This window comes from Struthio camelus, chromosome 3 (genome assembly GCF_040807025.1).
Source record: "Struthio camelus isolate bStrCam1 chromosome 3, bStrCam1.hap1, whole genome shotgun sequence".
NCBI lineage: Eukaryota > Metazoa > Chordata > Aves > Struthioniformes > Struthionidae > Struthio > Struthio camelus.
The window spans coordinates 82,168,873-82,188,618 of NC_090944.1; the positions used below are offsets into that span (position 1 = coordinate 82,168,873).

Consider the following 19,746-nt stretch of genomic DNA (forward strand, 5'->3'; position numbering starts at 1 on the left):
TCTGTCAGGCATGCTTCCAGCGTTGTTTTTCCAGCAGCATTATTATTAACTCTCACTGACTGGATGAGTGCTGTCAACATCTCCACAAGCGAGTCTACAGTATCTCAAGCTGGAAGCCCAGAAAAAGAGGATGAGAAAATGAGCAACTGCTTCTGAAGAGTTCAGTGACAGAGATTTTCTTAGTATCATGAAGTCAATGACAGAGACACAACCTGGTACTCCAGGACAATAATCAGTGTTTTGATTGCATCTATTTCATGTGAGCAGTACCTTAATACTTTTCACGTTATACAACCTCCAGTTCTGGCAGCAAACCAGACAAAGATCTGTGGCAGCCTTCTACTGCCCACTGTGTCACTGCACAGAGCAGCAGAGGAAGACATGAGAGAAAAGCAGAAATGTAATCATGAAAAGAAAGATCATTTCAGTTAAGATCTATATAGGTTTTTCTGAAGTTCCTTAGACATTTTTTATTCTGAAATTTTTTGATTTCTAGACCTTTGATTTCATGATTTTGTAATTTGCATACAGAACTACAGCTTTCCTGTGTATCAGCTTGAGACCTGATAAACTTCCAAGAAATCTGGAAAAATAAATTCCATTAGGAACTTAACTGACCTTCCTGTGGGTCATTAGTGGTTTAGATTTTTCAGATTCATAGAAGAAGCATCTGCCACTCTAACCAAAGAATTAACTGTAGGTTATGGATGAACTACCAAGTAGACAAGCCCTGTGCTGAACGAGAGAGCTCCACAGCTACAGGCTGATAGGAGAACGGTATTCTTGAATCCTAATGTCCGCCTCAGGTTCTGAGGGAAGCAGAGAACTCTCTAATGGCCAAGAGTCATTTTGCTCTTGACAAGACTTGAGGTCTCTCTAGTTCACTTTATCACCAACCTGAAATCCTTATTGCAGATTATCCTTTTAGATCACTGTACCCATCCTGCCTTTTGCCATCAAGCTCAGCTCATACCAAGGCATTCTAGTAAGGGACACTATCTCTGTCTGGATAGGAATCAGGTGATGGAACAGAAAAAGAAACATTCCCGCTATCAGTTCCTCTGCTTTTCACCGAAACAACTATAGTGGCAGGCAGTAGCACTTTCAGATAGGTCTAACACACCTTCTTGTGCTTCTGGGCTGGACCGTGCATATGAATTTCACTGAAACAAAGCAAAATAAATATCCTTTGACATCAAAGCAACTCTACCTACCACATTCTTTCTATCCCGAGCCAGTTGCAATTCTCTGCCAAAATAAGGAGCATTCTGGGCAGAAATGGAAAAGTTGATGGAAATGCATTTTTCTCTAATCATAGCCAGAGAAACTACTCATTCGTTTTGACTAAAATTAAAGTGAGACAAGCACCTAGCATGGAAGGCTTCTGCAGTTAGTCTGGCAAAATTACAAGCAGCTTAGAATGTGGCCTAATGACGGAAAGTGTCAAGCAATTCAAAACACTTACGGTGTAAAAACTAAAATTTTTAGTAATGAAGAGCCAAGTTTAGATGCAATAATTAGGACTTCTAGATATCAAGGTCATACCAATAAGTCAATCTCATCTTTCTCAGTAAGTACTGCAGTTCATGTATACCAGAAACCTAAACGCTTCTAAATGTGAAGAACTCTGGAAGCACAAGTATACTTTATGTACTAGTGAAGGACACAAGACAAAAGGTCATCATAAAGACAAAGAGTTCTACAGTCCATGTCACACACCTGCACTTGAGCTGAAAACTGAGGCTGTATCTTAGCTTCAGGAACAATTGGGCCCCACAGCTGATGCATGCCAGTCAGCACTCTCAAACTCTAGGCTATACAGCAAAAATGGGCTCCTCAAGCTTGCCTCAGCTTGATAAACTGAATGCTGATACCCTGTAGTGTGTAGAATTGTGCAGGAAGTCAGATAACAGTAGCCATTACTGTTGAGGTGGAAGAAATAGAGAGCTTGACTTGCTAGAAGCCATTCCCAACAGAAAGCAAGAACAGGAGAAAGTGACACCCTTCCACAACAAGTAGCTAAAAATGGAGGGTGCTTGAGAACCAAGTTCATGATACAGAAGAGTATTTACAAGAGTAAGGACAAGATTCATCTTGCTTCATTTCTGGGCATCTGAAGTCCTCTAGGACTAAAACAGACAATCAAGTCTCCCTTTACAGTAAGGAAAGGGAACATGCCCTCCAGAGGGCAATCTGTCTTACTCATCTACAGATGAATCAGTTCCTGAAGTTCTTTAACTCTTCCTTGCTCATAAAAGACAATCTAGGATGACTAATTTTTTTTTTTTTTTTTTTTTTTTGACTTGGACAACTAAATTTTAGACATTTGAGTTAGGGTGCGATTTATCTCGCCAAAGATACGATTACCTCCAGTAACAGAGAACAAGCTACAATCAGTTTTTATTTACCTCATTACTATAGCACTTTAGATGTGGACTAGGCTTTTACTATCCTGATCACTGTACCTACACAAAACAGAAAGGCTAAACTAATTGAGAATGTTTACAGTAGTCTTGGAACAAGCCAATCTTTTAATACTGAATTAGTTGCTAAGTCCAAAGAGGATCAATGAGGTGAAAGAGAAATTATTTTGACAAACTATCCTAAATCCTGCATAAATACTCATTTGACATCTTTATTAACCACGTGGGTTTTTTGCATAAACTTTCAAACTGGTAATAAAAACATGCAAAAAACGTGAAAGCAGAAGTAAAAAAAGATTAACAAATTGGGCTGCTGGTGTTGTATCACATATTTTAAGTTTTGCTCTCCCTTTACACCACTAATTATTTAAAACAGCTTTCTTTGGTGTGGGGTTTCTTCTTGCATTTAATAATGTAACAGAAGTACCAGAACTTTAAGCATTTTATTGTCAAGCATGCACGAGAAGACATTGAGGCAAACATTTCTTCCCACTAATTGCTTTTGAAATCTGCTTTCCTGGCTTCTTAAATAACACTTAGAAGAAGAAGAAGAAACACTTTATCCAATAGAGTATCAGTTGATTCAAAAAATTAAACTTGCTACTTTAAATTGTTACAACAAATTGAATAAGTTTAGATGTTTGTTTCAGGACAACATAAAAATGAAGATGCTACGACTCCGCTTCATTAAACAGGTAACATATCTACTTAAGACAAAAAGTTGAATTATCCCCATATATCCAGTTATGTGTCTTCACCATAAAAAGAAATCTATGACTTGCTTACACACTTTTTTTAAATTTACGAAATGCTTAAGAATGCTAAAGTTGAAGATACCGTATTAACATCCCACAGGCTGATCAACTGTTTCCTTTTGTTCTGTAATCTGCATGCTGAATTGACAACCTGGTTGAAATCTCTACTGTTTACATTAAGAACATTACCTTGTGTGTAGGCAGCATCATCAGATCCCATACTCAATTTCCGTGCATCACTGATCCTATCCACATGTGCTAAAACAGGGTCAGTAAGATGCTGGATACCCTCTGGTTCAACATAGTGATCAGGAAGGTTTAGAAGGTTTGTAGGTTCAAAGGTTGGGGACACTACCCCTGGAGAAACTGCAGGGGGCTTATTTGGAGAAACTGTAATTTTAAAAGTATATTTTGTGTTAGGCTGCGTGACCACCACTCGAGGAGAGGTTGCAGTGGTGCTGTTGCCCACTGCTCGACTCTTGGGTGGATGGTGATGAATAAATGCAGGACCCATGCTTACTTGACCAGACATATTCCTAGAAGCGGTAGATACTCCAGGGTTTGTTGATATGAAAAGTGTGGGTTGGTTCCGCACAACTTGATCATCTCCTGTTGTGGCATTTGCTGAAATGTAGACCTTAGGTTGACCACGTGTGATCACTTCATCAGTATTTGGTGGACTGGCCGATATGTAAACAGTGGGTTGACTTCTACTTAATGTCTGGCTGTTGAGGGAAGAGGGAGTAGTGGAGGTACGAGGGCCAGTTGAGCGCAACTTAGAAGAACTGTTTCTTTGTGGTGGTTCAAGTTTGATTTCAATTTGGTTTTTGCGAGGTCCTGTGGATATATTCTGAATGTTATATTGTGTATGAGCAGATGACTGTGAGCTACCAGATGAATGAATCATAGGTGCTTGTGGAGTAGTAGGAGAACTGATAGGCATATAGACATGAGAAGTCTGGTGGCCTTGCTGATTTGGCTGCGTTGACTGTTGCGATGAGGTATGTGGCGTAGTATTGGATGTAGGAAGAGTAGTCCAGGGACTTGGTTGCGAAGGCTGGTAGACTTGCTGAGGGTGCATGGGATTAAATTGAGATGCCCAGCCTGGCTGCTGCTGTGTCTGTCGAGCTGTACCACTAGGAGCTGTGATATAAGGCCTAATATAGATAGAATTTCCCTGTGGACTGTTAAGAACGGGAGGAGGTACACCATGTATGTGCAAAGACGTAGGGGTATTGCGGCCAGGCTGAATATTTGGGGCTAAAGTTACCATAATGGGGTTGAATCTGGGTGTTTGTTGAGACAAGCTAGATACTCCCTTGCTGCCTAGGTGAAATCCAAGATGTTGCCCTGGATTAGAAGTACTAACTGTATTAGCCATTCCAAAGACATTAAATCCTTGTGGAACCTGTGCAGGTGCTGTCTGTGGTTCCTGCTGAAATAGTTCACTGTTGGGCTGACTGGTTTGAAGGTGCCCATCACTAACACTGTGAGAAAGAGTCCTACTTCCATTCATTCTGCCTCCTTCTCTTCCATGGTGATACACGTTCTGTGACTGCAAATCCAAATTAAGAGATGTCATGTGATTTCGTAGTCCTGGAATTCCTGAATCATCCGAAAAACCTAGGTCTCCTTCACCGTAGAGATACTTTGTGCTCTCCTGAGAGAGAACTGCACAACAGGCATCCAAATTGTTGTTATTCTATAAAAAGAGAGACAAAAGTTTGAAGTTACTGATAAAATACTGTCACGGTTAGATATATATTAATTGAATCATCACTGAAAAGTTAATAATGCAGCATCAAATTGAAAGCTTTAGGTGGCTGGCCAGCACAGCTGCTACACATGCACAAGGGCCTTGCATGTGAAGCTTACTGTTTTGAGAACAGTGATTCAGTCACTGGCAGCAAGAGCGGAGGTCTGCATTACTGCTGAAGTAGTGACAGAGAGATCTTGGACCCTGACAAGCTAACGCGATAGAGTACGATACACCTTGGATGAATATTTTTGTTATTCCTCCCCAATTTCAGAACAATCTTCAGCAACGACCACGTTTCTGCCTTGAGGGGGAAAATGACAGAAGGAACGGCTTCACACAGTACCTGTATATTACCGGTAAATAACTTAAAAACAAAATACATGTTCATTTTAAATGCTTTCCCAAACTTTTCAGTACCTGCTACACATTACCTCCTGCTGCAAATAAAGTGAATTTTATGAGAAGAAACATGCAGACCAAAAAAAAAAAAAAAGCCGCACAGGAGTACCTGGCTTAAAGTTTAAATAAAAATTCAGTTTATGCACATCAGCACAGGATTACTCTTTCACAGGATGAAACTATTAGTGGAAAACTCAGGGGACGTTTGAATGTTCATTTTAAATCACTATTTTTAAAGCTTTTTAAAAGAACCCTGCATTTGTATAAAGTTACTCTATAAAACCTGTAATATGACGACTTAAAACAATAAACCCCCAACTCTAAACCTAGCTAACATGCCTTTTAAGAACATTTCAAAAGTAAACTGCTAATACCTCTTCTGTTTGTCCACAAATTTAATAATATCGTACTCAGATTTCCCCATTTTAGTTTTCCACACAGACTTTTAGAAAAGAGTGAACATGCATAGGCGACATTTCAGAACATTCTGCTCTGTTCATATTACCTCATATTACTTTTCTTACAAAAAAAGTTGAAGAAATAAAGATTGATATCTTCAGCCAGAAAAGCACCTGCTATGGCCCAGACACTATGAAAACTAAACAAATTCATCCCAACACACAGAACGAGTCACTAGAAAGAATGCAGATGATCAAGAGAAAAATGCATGTGCAATATAGTAAAAAAAAAAAAAATTATCAGAAATTTAGTTAAAGAATACACAAGCAAAATAAATTAATCCATGCTACATGCTTTGTATCAAGTTATTTTTGTTAGAGCAGCAGATAGTAGCTCTCATCCTCCAAACAGGATGAGAACTCACAGACAGTTCTTTAGACACACCAAGATTGTCTCTAAAAAATTAACCAAAAGAAAAAAAAGACAGAACATAATAGAGGTGGGAGAATAAGGCAAAACTCCACCCACAAAACCGAAATTGTGTGCTATAGGCCAGATGCAGTTCTAAATTCTTAAAAATAAACAAACAAAAAACCAAAAACAATAAAAAACCCCAAGCCTTTAAAAATTTCAGGATTCCCTGAAGGCCATCTAACTAGCCAATTATGGATAAGAAATGTTGCAGAACAGTCTTGAGATATGAAAATGGTTCAAACGATGGTATACATATTGGCTCTAGCTTGGAACAAGCATGAGAGAGCAAAGGAATCAAATGAAGTTAGTGGTGAAGAAGGGAAATGCACTTAGAATGGTGGGTCAGTAAGAAAAGAATAGCCTTGTATTTGTTGCAAAGGAGAAAAGGGAGCCAGAAAAAGGACCAAGATAGGACGCCACAGAATAACACGCTAGAAAGATCTTAAAGGCAGAATTTTACATGAACTTAAGTGAATTAAAATTATTAACAAAAAGGCCAAAAATATCAAACAAAAAAAGAACAGGCCAAGCTTGCAAGGCCCTTACATTCAACTCGAATGCATTTCTTTGGACAATTTTTTTTTTTCTTTTTTAAGACTGCATCTAATCAATTCCAAAATTGCAGTGACGTCAATGAGCAAATTGGAGAACCCAAAGGGGAAAGGGGGGCACATGGAGCCCCTGGCATCTTCTGGCTGGCAGAGGCAGAGTTTCAACCGCTTCTAGTTCTTTATAGATCAGAGAACCGGTTGACAGCAGAATTGAGCATATTCCAGCATAACAATACCCCTCATCTTAGCTCTGCCCATGTCCCAATTGAGTTTAAAATGTTGGCACCCTGAAAGAGAAAGAAAAAAAAAGAAAGAATAAGAATGTTGGAGGGAAATAAGGAAGCAAGGACAGGATGTAGACTCAAGGAGCAGGTAGTTATAAAATGCCCCAGACATAGAAAAGAATAATGGGCGACAATGCCCTGGGAATGGGGAAGCTGCAGTGAGATCCTCAAATGAAAGGCAGGGGAGAGGGGAGAGTTGAATATAGGGAGCTTGGTGGGAAGAATGGAGGGATGCAAAACTTTCCAGGAACACTCAATGCATTCACAGCCCAAGAAAGCAATAAAATGTTAAAGTCCCTAAACTACACGGGTTTTAATTTCATCCTATTAAATTTTTGCTGGTCCTCTGGTTTCAGTATACTAGATTTTGTTTGCATATTTTAAAACGGTGGGCTTCAAGACTTCCTCATACTCTGTGTAGCCTTACGTTTTTCTTCATAAGCATATAATTCTGTATAAGCCTTCCTTTGTAAACAAGCTAAAGAGGTTTCTCTGAAAAACTTTCAAAGAACAGGAATGAGATGTGTATAACTTTCCTACATAATTCTTAACGTGAAAAATTTCTTCTGTTTAAATTATTTCAGATTTCCTTCTTTCAGACTTCATGCTTTCTAGTTTAAAAACAAGTTCACCTTAACACGGGATGCTTGCCATCAGGAACTGCAGGCAAGGCAAAGGCAGCATTTTTCGTATCTGAGAAGGTACTTAACTAAATCTCTCCAACTTAAACAATAGTTACTACATTTATCAGAAATTCCTTCCACTATGTTCAGCTATTACAGGGCAGAACTCTGGACTTGGGCACTGTTCCTGCAGTATTGCAAACAGATGTAGAAGTGCTCTCAGATTCGGCTTTCCAAACTTCACCACCAGTCCCAGCTCAAAATTTCCTGGTTTAAAAAGGCTATGTTAGTTGGTGGAGGTTTTTTTTTGTTTGTTTGTTTTTTAGTTAACTGAAAGCGGTAGCATAGCTAGAAAAGCTAGAAATTCACCGACTCAGAGAAACTAGAGCACATGAAATTTCAAAGAACCACCAACCTGAAATGATTTTGCTGGTGAGTCTTCGAAGTTCAACCTTGCATAAACAACTGGTATGTTTTTAAATAAGTAAATTTCTAGTGTATGAATCAGCATAATAATACTGCACATAAGCAACATCAGTTACCCAACAGAATGTTTTTCTTTAAAATCCATTCAGAAAAGCTGACATAAAAAAATCCCTTCAAAACCCCAAACTTTCCTCCTCTCTTCCAAAGTATTTGTGATATGCAATATTTTTTTCTCATAGTTTCAAGGCTCCCTATTTTAAAAAAAAAAAATCCACTGTGTTCAATGTTACAAAGACAGCTGAGTGTATTAAGAGCCCAGCATTCACTTTTAACTCTATTGAGAGCTATGTCCAAAAGATCAAAAGTGAGGCGCTTGCTCCATCTAGTCCATTAACATTGCTTGATGAGCAATTTTCATGTTAGAACAAAACAGTACTTGTAATATAAAAATTACAGACTAGTCCTCCAGAGAATATAAAGACGGTGTCAAAAAATTCTGAGAACAAATACAGGTAGTCTATGGTCTTGTTCCATTTCCTTCAGCTAAATAATTAGAAGGACAGGGTTGGGGAAAGCTTGAAACCTCACAAATCCCACGCAGAGTTTTGCTCTCTTGCAAATTAAAACCAAAAACCAAAAAAAAACAACCAAAAAACCCAAGGAATTCTCTGGCGAACTACAGTTTTCACAAACTCTCACTCTATCATGACTCTGAATTCATACCAAAGTCTTGAAAATGCATATTAAACTGGCACACCCACATTTCTACTGTCAATGGTACAAACTGGCACGACACTGTCTGAAGGTGCACGCACGTGTGTGTATAAAAGTCAATCAAAATTGTTAATATTATAACCATATCATAGCCACAGATGTCATAGTCCAAAGATGGCTAGCTTCTTAGCTTCTGGAAACTCATGGCTCATTTTTTCCAATCACGCTGTGTGTACTAACGATCAACATAACTATTCAGACAATCCTCTATTATCCAGAGGACTGAAAGACTGCAATACCTTGGATAATGAAAAAAATTCAGTCAATATGGATGCTGTGGGATCACTGGAAAATGCAAAGCAAACACATTTAAGTGCACAGAGTTAAGTAAGTCTATCAGCATTTGTTAGTTCCAAGCACTCGAGGTGCCCCTACAACATGCTTCCTCAAGCTTTGGACAGGCATATTAATTCATCTGCCGAAACAACTAATCAGTATCTGATGCTACAGAGAGTGAAAAGTGGTATAAAATATGGGCATACAAGCATACTGACAGTGGCAGAACAGAAGAGAGACATATCTGGGGTAGAAATTAGCTGATATGGCAGGCCATAGCCTTAGCAGTAACTGTAGTACCAGAAAAACATGTTTCATTAGTTCCAAGCCCAGCAGGGATCCATAAAATAGAATAACAGCATAGACTTCAAGGCTAAAACAAAACAAATTAAGCCCATCCAAAAGCCAAAGCCATGGGAAGCACAGGGCAGAAGCACATCAGTGCATCATAATAGCCCAATCTAACATGACCAATGCTAAGCTACAACCACCTAGTCCTGCCTGATACAGGCTGACCCAAGACAGAGAACTTGGAAGTGTCTGTATGATACTCCTCAGGGCTCCCTGTTGTGGAACATGTGTGTAAAGCCACTGGCATTGGCCAATTAACCCCGAGCCTGATGGAGATCGGGTGACAAAATTACTTGTGGACCTGCCCTGATCCTCAAAGCAGAAAAAGCTTCATTCACGCAGCGCTGCGGTAATTGTCCCTACTAGACTCAAGTTGGCTTCGCATTCCTCCTCCTGCCACAGTTCATTTTGGCTCTTGAAATGGCCAGAAGGCACGTGCATACTGACTGACAAGATCGTACTCTCCATGCACACTCTGCTTCACCTTGGGCAAACCTTGATTAGACATGGGAAAAGAGAGGCCAATTTAACACTTAGGTTGCTGTACAAAATAAACAAGTCGGCTGTATATACTGTCTCATTTAGAAAGGGAAAAAAAAAATCTGCTTTCAAGAGAGCCACCCACACATGATTAGTTAACACTTTAAGATAAGCATCACCTCATATATACAATCATAAGCAGAACACTGACCTGTAACATGCATCTGGATACAACACCTTCAGGTACCTCAGGAAATTTCTGTCGCAGGTCATGTAAAACCTGAATATCAATTTGCTGGCTTCCTTGGGCCATTCGTATATTGCCTGGTCAGGATTGTTCTTCAACAGGCAGTTCTAGGCCTTAGTAAAAGGGATACTCATCTCTTCTATCCCAGCATTTTCTGGAAGAGGAAGGAAAAGCTTAAGGCACTGTGAAAGCAGGTACTTTTGATGTAAAAAGTTTTCCCATTAAATATAAATCTAGATTTGATGTCAACATTTTCCCATGCCACAGCTCTGCAAACTAATTGTCCTTCAGACACTCATAACAGTGAAAACTGACCACTTACAGGCCCATCTCCTCACCATTTTCCTTCTGTCTTGATTTTTATATCATTAACATTGTAAAATATATTAACAAGAATACAAAATAAACTTGATTTAGCAACATATTAAAATCCTTGGTTTTAAGATTAGCATTTTTTCACTTGCTTATTTAAAACAAATACAAATGAGAAAAACTACATAAAAATAGGGAAAAGCGTTCACTCGGCTTTTGACAGTACCTACACTGTTACCTTTATCATCACTGCTACTGTTTGCTATGAGAAAATTTTTGCTAGAAGTTCAGTTTTCATAAATTTCAGGACTTATTAGCAATAATATAGTAGTTTTTCACCTTACATACTTCAGAAATATTTTGAAATTATGACTAGAAGGAAATAACCCTGTAATACGTCAGGTTTCTTCAACTATTCTTTTTCTCCTTCAAAGGAGATGGGAGTTCAATTATGAAGATAACTATACTGCAATCAGCCAAATAACATATTTATGCAAATTATCCATATTGGCTGTAGTAGGTTCACTGGATTTTACCAAAAACAATTTCCAGTAATTAGGTTTGAAAGAATGCACCTATCTATATTAACCAACGGAATGCCATCTTCTTTGTATAAACTAACATAAAGGTGACCATATGATTTAAAAACCCAAACTCCAATATTCATTTTCTTCTTCCAGTTAAGAAAACTTATCCAACTTACCAAACATGTCTATCGATTTAGCGCACTTCTTCCTCCCTTTCACCACCTGCTCTTCCTTACCCTCTTTTTCATTCTCAACTAATATTCAACGTGCACTATTATTCCACCATTGTCACCTTCACATTTACCTGCCCAAACAAGCACTATATTGGCCATTTCCCTGTGCACAGTGTATACTGCTCCAAGTAATATTGGACTCTATTCCAAGAGAAATGCTCTATAAATTAGATTGGTTTGGAAACATTCAAGTTGTTGCCTCCACCTTAACAGATCTCTCAGATTTTTCTCAGAAAGTATCTGACACACGGCTAAACAACTAATCTAAGACACACTCGAATCAAAAACACCCACAAAGTACAGGTCACACTAATAATCCAGATTTAATTTTGGAACTGATCTTATGCATGATTTTTTTTTTTCCTTTTTTTGAGGGGAGGTAAAGAATAGGTAAGCCGAATAAATTTTTGGACAAATCTACACTCCTGCTTAAGTTACAGATCTCACCCTTTTTGCTCCTGTCAGTAACCCTAACCACTGGATGTATATCCTTTTGTACAATGCCTCTTCAGTAATTTGCTCTACAGAGTCTTGTCTTAACTGTAAAATTTTCCGCAATACTACTTTAGCCTTTTTCTCATGCTTTGCCCTCATTTAGTTTACATTCTACTGTTTCTTCACTGGAAAATATGAAGCTACATTCAAGGACAATGCAAGTATCACACCTTCGTCTTACACTTGAAACTGGAGATATATATACATACATATATATATATATATATACACACACACACACACCCCACTCTATCCTAAGCCAGCACCTACAAACTCTGTGAACAAGCATTTTCCCCTGCTTCAATGCACTCAGTCTTTATTTTCTCAGATGAAGACAATTAAATTCATCTGGGATTTAGAGAGTTTATCACAAAATTTTCACACCCATCTTCCTATGCATGCATTCAGACTAGCTTCCTTTATGAAAACAACCAAAGAGCCAAGCCTGATTATGAGAATTGACTTTTTTTTTTTTTTTTCCTGGAACAGTCACAGGGACCTTCTCTCATCATTCCTTTCCTCCCTACATCTCTGACTTGCTACAGGACAAACTTTTGTTCCTGCACCGTATGCCGCACTGCTTTGCGAAACAAAGGGCTTCTCACACCTGCCCAAAATAAGTTCTAAAGAAAGTGCTAAAGCACACCAGTAAATTAAAAGAGATGAGCATGCTTTCAACACTAACAGCCAAAGCATGATTGCAGTTCAGGTAGATATACCTCCATTAAGCTTGCATAAATTTGCCTTGGGTATCTGAAGAGTGCCACTTCAAAGGGGTAGAGAAACACTGCAGCAGACTGCTATACAAGTTCTCTGCAGCTCCTGCTGTCAGTATCCAAGATCACTGATTTAAAATTAGCATGGATATGCCTACACAAGCTGTAGCATTGGACAAACAGAGGTACTGCTTCGTTTTCAAACGTATAGCTTGAGTTGTTCAAAAACAACCGTGTTAAAAAAAGGAACTGGGGCATCAAATCTTGGCTTACACAGCTGAGAAAAATCATCCTGGGCAGAGAGAAACATAAGCAATTATCTGAAACAAAAGCAGCAAACTGTTTTTTACTAGAAAAAGCATCAGGCTTTTGCTGTAAATTCTGCTATGCAGAAAAGCTACATTAAATGTAACATTAGTGTGGTTAAAATAAGGGCTAGGAATTGCCATGGTTAAAATAGTCATGAAAATCTTTTACACGTATTCAAGTACTGAAGAGTTCCTTTCTCCCTGCCTTCACATGCATCTGGAGAAAAGGCTAACGTAGTGTTCAGTATGTATATGCTCTGTTAAAATGATGGTAAAGCCTATTTATATTTGCTCAGATTTAAAGTGAGCAGCTCATACAGGTTTGGGAACAGAGTTTTGCAAAAGTTCCTGAAGTGCAGGCGCCAACAGCTATTGCCTGCAGCAGGCCCAGCGGAGGAGCTGGTCTAGCTGACTTGCCAGTCACACTGCACAGCTTTCCACCAGCTCAGTCCCTTGACCACGTGGCTGCACAAACTCTACTGAAAGCCCTTCTAGCAGCTCTCTGCCTTTGTCTTAGATTAACAGGGGCTGGAGAGCCCTGTCCAGTTGCTTAAAGTATATGCCCTTTGACAGAAAAGTTGAGCTAAGGTGACTTTTCTCTGAATTCTTACTTTTTCAGGCTCCGAAAAAGCCAACTCTATGGCAGTAGAAGCAGAGAGTTTTAAAAAAGAATGAATCAGTATTTTACAATAAAGGCTACTCATTTTATCTCTTCAGTGATTTAGAATACCAGGCAAATCTAAGCAGTGACAAAACAATACTAATGATCACACACTTTCCCAAAGCAACTGTTAAGAAAAATGCTATTCTGCAGAGAAAACACAAACTAAGAAACTTAAGAATCCCACAGTTTAGTACTTAGAACTTTACTTAAATGCTTCTCTAATTAAAATTCAAAGCTAGCAAAATCACAGTAAGCCCAGAAAGACACAGGCTTTTATTCACAGGATGAAAACTGATTTAACTTGTTTGCCTTAGTTCAATATCAAATGCCATTTTCCCATTCCTCTTACACTAACTAAACCATGAAAAACTCATAGCATTACACTTAAAAACAAAAACTCTCAAATCAATCCTAAAATAATTTTTCTAACCTACATTACAGTAACTCATAACACAATATATTGTATCATTATCAGAAAAGTTCTATACTTCCAAACTACCTGTACAGTAATAAAAAGCTTGTATTTACTATTTATATCACTTCCATCTTCTGGTTTGCCAATGTAATTCATGAAGCAACATTTTCTACTCGGTCTGTGATTAATATACTTTCATGGCTCTTAAAACATGCATGCATCTATGTCTACATGAAAAGCACAGATAACAGATGAACAAATATTTACTTAAAATCCTTAAAATTGGAACATTACATATAGTTACTTCACACCTTCATTTAAATGAAATTTTATATATAAAATATTTTACTTATAATCCTAGCTGATTCTTCAGTGTCTGCAGTCTCAATAAAAAACAAAGACCACTGATTCTGAGTTTACTATTAGTCTCAAACACCATCATCTAAGTGCTACGATAATTACCTTAAACACTAAAGATGCACATCAAGGAAGCTTTTCTGCTTCTTCAGGAGGCATCACTGGTATCATCCAATGTTTCCAAAATACAGTTATTTGTGGGTAGCATGCAATATAGCGTGTACGTGACAGCAGAAGAGACAGCTTATTTTAATTTTATTATTGCACTTCCAAATTTCAGAGGCTTACGCCAAGAGGCTGCATGTAGCTTATGCAGGAAAAGCTAGAATTAATGCCTACGCGGTAACTTTACTAAAAGAATGTTTTTGTATGCAAGTTTATCAACATGGTAGAATGTGACTAGTCTTACTGTAGCATGGGGAAAGACTGAACACAATAGACTCTGCTCTGATTTGTTCACGGAGAAATATACTAAAAAACCTGTAGGTAGTGTATCCACCACATCCACAAAAAAACCCTCCCAACATCAACAACACAGCAACACCTTTTCTTTAGTTTGGATCACAACAGGCGGCTATACAACTTATTCAACAATGTAGCATATATAAAATACAAGTGTATTTTATAAATATTAAGCTCTCATTCCAATCGTACTTAAACAAAAAAAATTGAAATAAACCTTAAGGAAGTTATAAGTGGCAGTACAGAATTCATCATGAATCCTCTCTACTACAGACAGATTAGAAATATTTTTATCCGGCTCTTGACGTCAGAAACTATAAAAAGGACTCAGTATCCATCTTGCTACATTAAGAAACTGAAAGTTATTTTGACAGTCGCAAGCCTAAGAAACAACTGTAGTGTTATTGTCAGCTACGGAATTCAGGATCTGGCAGCAGGACATCCAGAATATCGTTAGAAAGTTGCAGGTACTAGTGGAAAATAAAAGACACAAACGCAAGAGTGAAGAGCCAAGACTGCCAAGTAATAAGGTAAATAAGAAAAGGGTACCAACAAGAGGTGAGGCAAACTGCTGGCAACAACATTTTGGTTTCATTCAGAAACTCAGGCATAAAATAAGGGCAGTACAGCATTACAAAAGTAAACTGAAAAGCTACTCAATTATCAGTAAAAGCAGCAGCAAGGAAATGCAGCAATGGTGACTCAGTGAGAGAACTCTTCCTGCACACGTTAACAGTGAATTTTACTTACAAAGGAAAACTTCCACTTGCTAGAATGCAGTACAATATGAAATTATTATTAGAGTAATGACCATTTATTAATCCTTACAAATACTGCTCTCAGACATCTCAAAAGACCTTTAGCAGGGTGTTTTTACACTGCTGAAGATACACATGCGCAACAAAAATCCTACTGCCTACTTGTGCCAGAAACGTGAAATAAACAGCGGAATTAATTAGCACTGTTCTTGTAAAGACTACTGGCAAGATCCCCAGATAACTTAAATGACCTGGCAATTCTAACATCATGGAACATAAACTGACCTCCTGTTGAAGCTTTATTCTGTGAAAACTACCAATAAGTATACAGTGCATCGTCTCCCAACTACTCAGAACCAGAAGTATAGGACACAAATTAAACTGCTTATCTTGTTTAGTAAGGGGGGGGGGGGTCAAAAAAGACTTCATGACAAATATGATTCGGATGCCAAATATGAGGTTGTAATAATTCTGGACCAATAGTTTCTAAAAAAAAAAAACAAAACCAAAAAAACACACACCCACACAAAGGAATTCCCTTATTTGAATCTTCTTTATTCTGGTAGAGCAGACATATTTGGTGGACATTGGCAACTGGTGGGCACAGACAATTCTTCAACACAAACCTTATATTTAACATCACAGACTTTTCACAAAACATTTTAATACACATGTTCTTCAGAGTGAATTCAATCAATACTACTTTAATGAAATAAGTATACTGACAAAAACTAAATAAAGCAGCTGACACCATTCAATGCGCTTTTGTCAGTTACCAATCTTTTCTTACCGCAACCCCACATACAGTTAGTTTCAGGCCATCTGAAATACCAAAGGTGATTCAGTGCAAATATTAGCTTACTTACTGGATTAAACAATTTCATTTGAATTTATGATGCACTCGTAATCACTGCAATCCCATTTATGAAAAGCCTTTGGAAATTCACAGAACACTGCAACAATAAACAGCATACCCTTCACATTCCCCCAAATCAAATGAAGTAAACCTTTATATCTGGCTTTATATTTCAGCCATAGCTAAGTAAATTGCACATCTTTTTCTGTATTTTCCATCTGGTCACATATCATCTGTGTTTTACAAGATTCCTTTAGAAGATGAACTGCTCTGGACCATGTTTTGTTACTGGCTTACATGGCAAAAAATACTATAATAATTCATCTAAAACACCCTTATTTTTAGGAACCAGGCTGTAAATATAGGGGCACCTACTGAAAACAGTTCTGCGAATGCAAAAACAAGATTGCATTTCCTTGTGTTATTAATGGCTGATTTTATATGCTGCACATAAGACTACTGTAGCAGCGGCAAGTTAGGTGCAACAAGTTGCAGTGCAAGACCAGTAGAGGTTGCTAATGTGCCTGCTAAGATAGCAGCCAAGAGATTTCTGGCATTTCTTTTGAAAGATGCTAGAGGTGTGGAAAGACAGCAGGAACAGATAAGCAACTACAAAGATGACTAAAAAGATCTCTGCACTTATCTCAGGTTGTTTCACTAGGACTAAGTGCCCTCCCCACCATTCTCCCGAACTATTCACCTATCCAACAAATACCTCAAAAAAAGGAACATTTTTTTTCCCCTTTCCCCATCCCCTGTGCTTTCTTGAGCGATACCTTACTCCATACTTGAGCTACCTTTCTCCTGTGAGCTCACCAAGATAACTACCAAAGCACCAGATCAATAACAAATATTAATAATTTCCCATGAACCCTGATGCAAATTCTGATACATCACTCAAAGTTGGTAGCTCAGTCGCAGACCAACTTTTGGTCACTTTCCATTGTGTACTTGCTTATATTGAAGAGTCTGTAATAGGAAGTATGTCAGGTATAGATATTACTGTCATTTCTTTCAGCTTTCTTTCAAGAAAATAAAGTTCTCTCTGATCTATACACTTAGGCCTGGTAATCGCATCATAAGCTTATGAATCTCTGTCCACCAGGAAGACCTAAACCAGATTTCACCACTCTGAAATGTCCTAATTGCCTCTTGCAACCTGCCTCTCCAACTTCTTACCATGATGATTTACATATCTATTTTTCCTTTCTCTCCTTCCTCTCTTCCACCTACAACTCCTTGTTAAATGGGGAAAATGAAAATTCCCACCTTACGTGCCTATCACATGGAAAAATCAAGAGGAGCCGCTGAATGCAAACTGAAAATCGGGATGCATGCAATGCCATCTTACCTTACAGAAGCTGGCTCCCAGCTCCAGAGAGGACTACACAGCTTTAACTATACCAACATCATAAAAACCGAATAACTTGCATTAAAAAAAACAACTGCCTCCCCCCCCCCCCCGCCCAAAACCCCAAGAAACACAAAACCAAAATTCTTTGAGAAACTACAGTGCCAAATACATTTAGACATTAGACAGCAAGAAATAAGGAAGTCACTTTTTTCCCCACATTCAACCCAAATACGCCTTTCCTGAAGGCTGACATTCGGAGTCATACGTCAGGCTGCCTGAACACACTATTTTTCCTTAAAATTATATAATTAAGAGAAATTGTGTACAGGAGAAAATATCAAAGCAACGACACCTCACCATAGTCTCATATTCTCTCTGCAAAAGAGACTGTGAGTTGAAATGATAAAATATAAGAACTTAGTATGCATCACTAACACTTTAAATGCATATTTATTAAAGAAAAAGTGTGTGAACCAGTCAATGGAAACAGGATTTTTTAAAGAATCCTATCAGAATTTAATTATTTTTATAATACATTCCTCACCTTTCTGTGGCTACTTCAAACCATTTTGACAGTTCTTGAAATAGCTTTACTTAAAATAGAAAAAAACCTATCAAAAATAGAAGTTACCCTCAACTCATTACCAACCACCTCCTAAATAAAAAAAATTAAACTCATTACAATTAGACTGTAGTTTCCAGTCCCTTCCCCAACCTACTGAACAGCGATACATCTATCCAGCTATCTGCTGAATCTCAACTATGCACTGTTCTTGAATACACACGAGAACCAGAAATAGGATATAAAACTGATTTAGTCACATGACCATAAAACTGAAAAATTAGAATCACAGCACAGCATAACTAAGAGTTCTCCCCCAACACACTACTGGATTAGACTAGTCCAAATGACTGGCATCAACTAGTTAACGATGGTCAGCTTCAGAGGAAGATGGAAAACTCTGCAATAGCTCATAGAGATAATCTGTTCCTAAGGAAGATTTATTCTAAGCAATCATATTGGAAATGATTCACATCTTGAAGCATGAGTTGATTCTCAGAAATAAATTTGTATTTAGCAATTTTCATAAAGTGTTTTTTTAACTTCTGGCCTGAATGACCATCTACTATAATGGGTCCCACAGCAAAAGCATGCACATATGAAATACGTAAACAAGTTTAACCCATCAGGTATTTCCTTGGAAACTATGAGCATTTATATAATTACTAATTATTTTTCAAGGAAAACTAGTTAGTTGGGGTTGTTCTTTTTTTCATGGTAGGCAAATAAAAATGCAACAGTTTGTTTTTACTGCAAATTCTTTTAATTTTCACTAGGTCAGCCATGCTAACTTATGCACATTAAATGGTTCTATTCATGGATTTTTTTTTTTTTTTTTTTATGAACTTCTTTTGGGGGGTAGGAGGTACCTACAGATTTGATTAAAAAGAAGGCCACTTTTCCTTACTGTGGATTCTAACAAAGTACAGCTGACTTTTTTTCCCCACAGCTGGGCAAAAATATGCTAACAAACCCTAGACATGAGCACCTTAAATATGATGCTTCCCAGATTAACATAAATAATTCTTCAGGGGTATTGTTTCCTTAGAGAAAATATATATTACTTATCAAGCTTGCTCCAATTTATTGTTATAGGTGGCAGTTTGAAGTTTAACCTATATTTTCTGCATAGCATGTTAGCAACATAAAAACCTGATCGGAAAGCTTTGTTTGAGATTTGCAGAAAGGTTTAATTTTATTTTTACTAGAGATAAGGTGGAGGTGAGGAAAGAAGAGTACCTCTACAATGGGTAAGAATGTATTTCGAATTCTTTCTACACTCCCAGGCTGTACCCATCCATTTAAGAGCAGTATTTCTCATTCGCTCTCATTTTCACTCAGTTTTGCCAAAACCTTTAAAAGCTCTGCATCACAACAAATTAGCCTTCTGGTTAAGCAGAGGTCATGCCAGTTCTTCAGAATCAAATTTTTGTCACCAAGTTGAAAGGAAAAGGTCGGCAGGAGAAAGTTTAGGACATGCTGTTCTTCTTCATTTTTCATTCCCTG

At 37.9% G+C, this 19,746-nt stretch overlaps 1 protein-coding gene across 3 annotated transcripts in view; it reads right to left on the reverse strand.

Annotated features, from left to right (window-relative positions):
• Positions 1-19,746, reverse strand: part of TAB2 (TGF-beta activated kinase 1 (MAP3K7) binding protein 2) — a 71,731-nt gene that overhangs the window by 11,035 nt on the left and 40,950 nt on the right. For 2 of the 3 annotated variants that reach the window (XM_068938778.1, XM_009685813.2), the window contains exons 2-3: positions 10,186-10,375; positions 3,368-4,880 (exon numbers count right to left, since the gene is read on the reverse strand). In XM_068938778.1, coding sequence (XP_068794879.1) covers positions 3,368-4,880; positions 10,186-10,287 — 1,615 coding nt within the window. In that variant the 5' untranslated portion in view covers positions 10,288-10,375. The remainder of the gene's footprint in view (positions 1-3,367; positions 4,881-10,185; positions 10,376-19,746) is intronic. The other variant, XM_068938780.1, reaches the window with a different exon arrangement.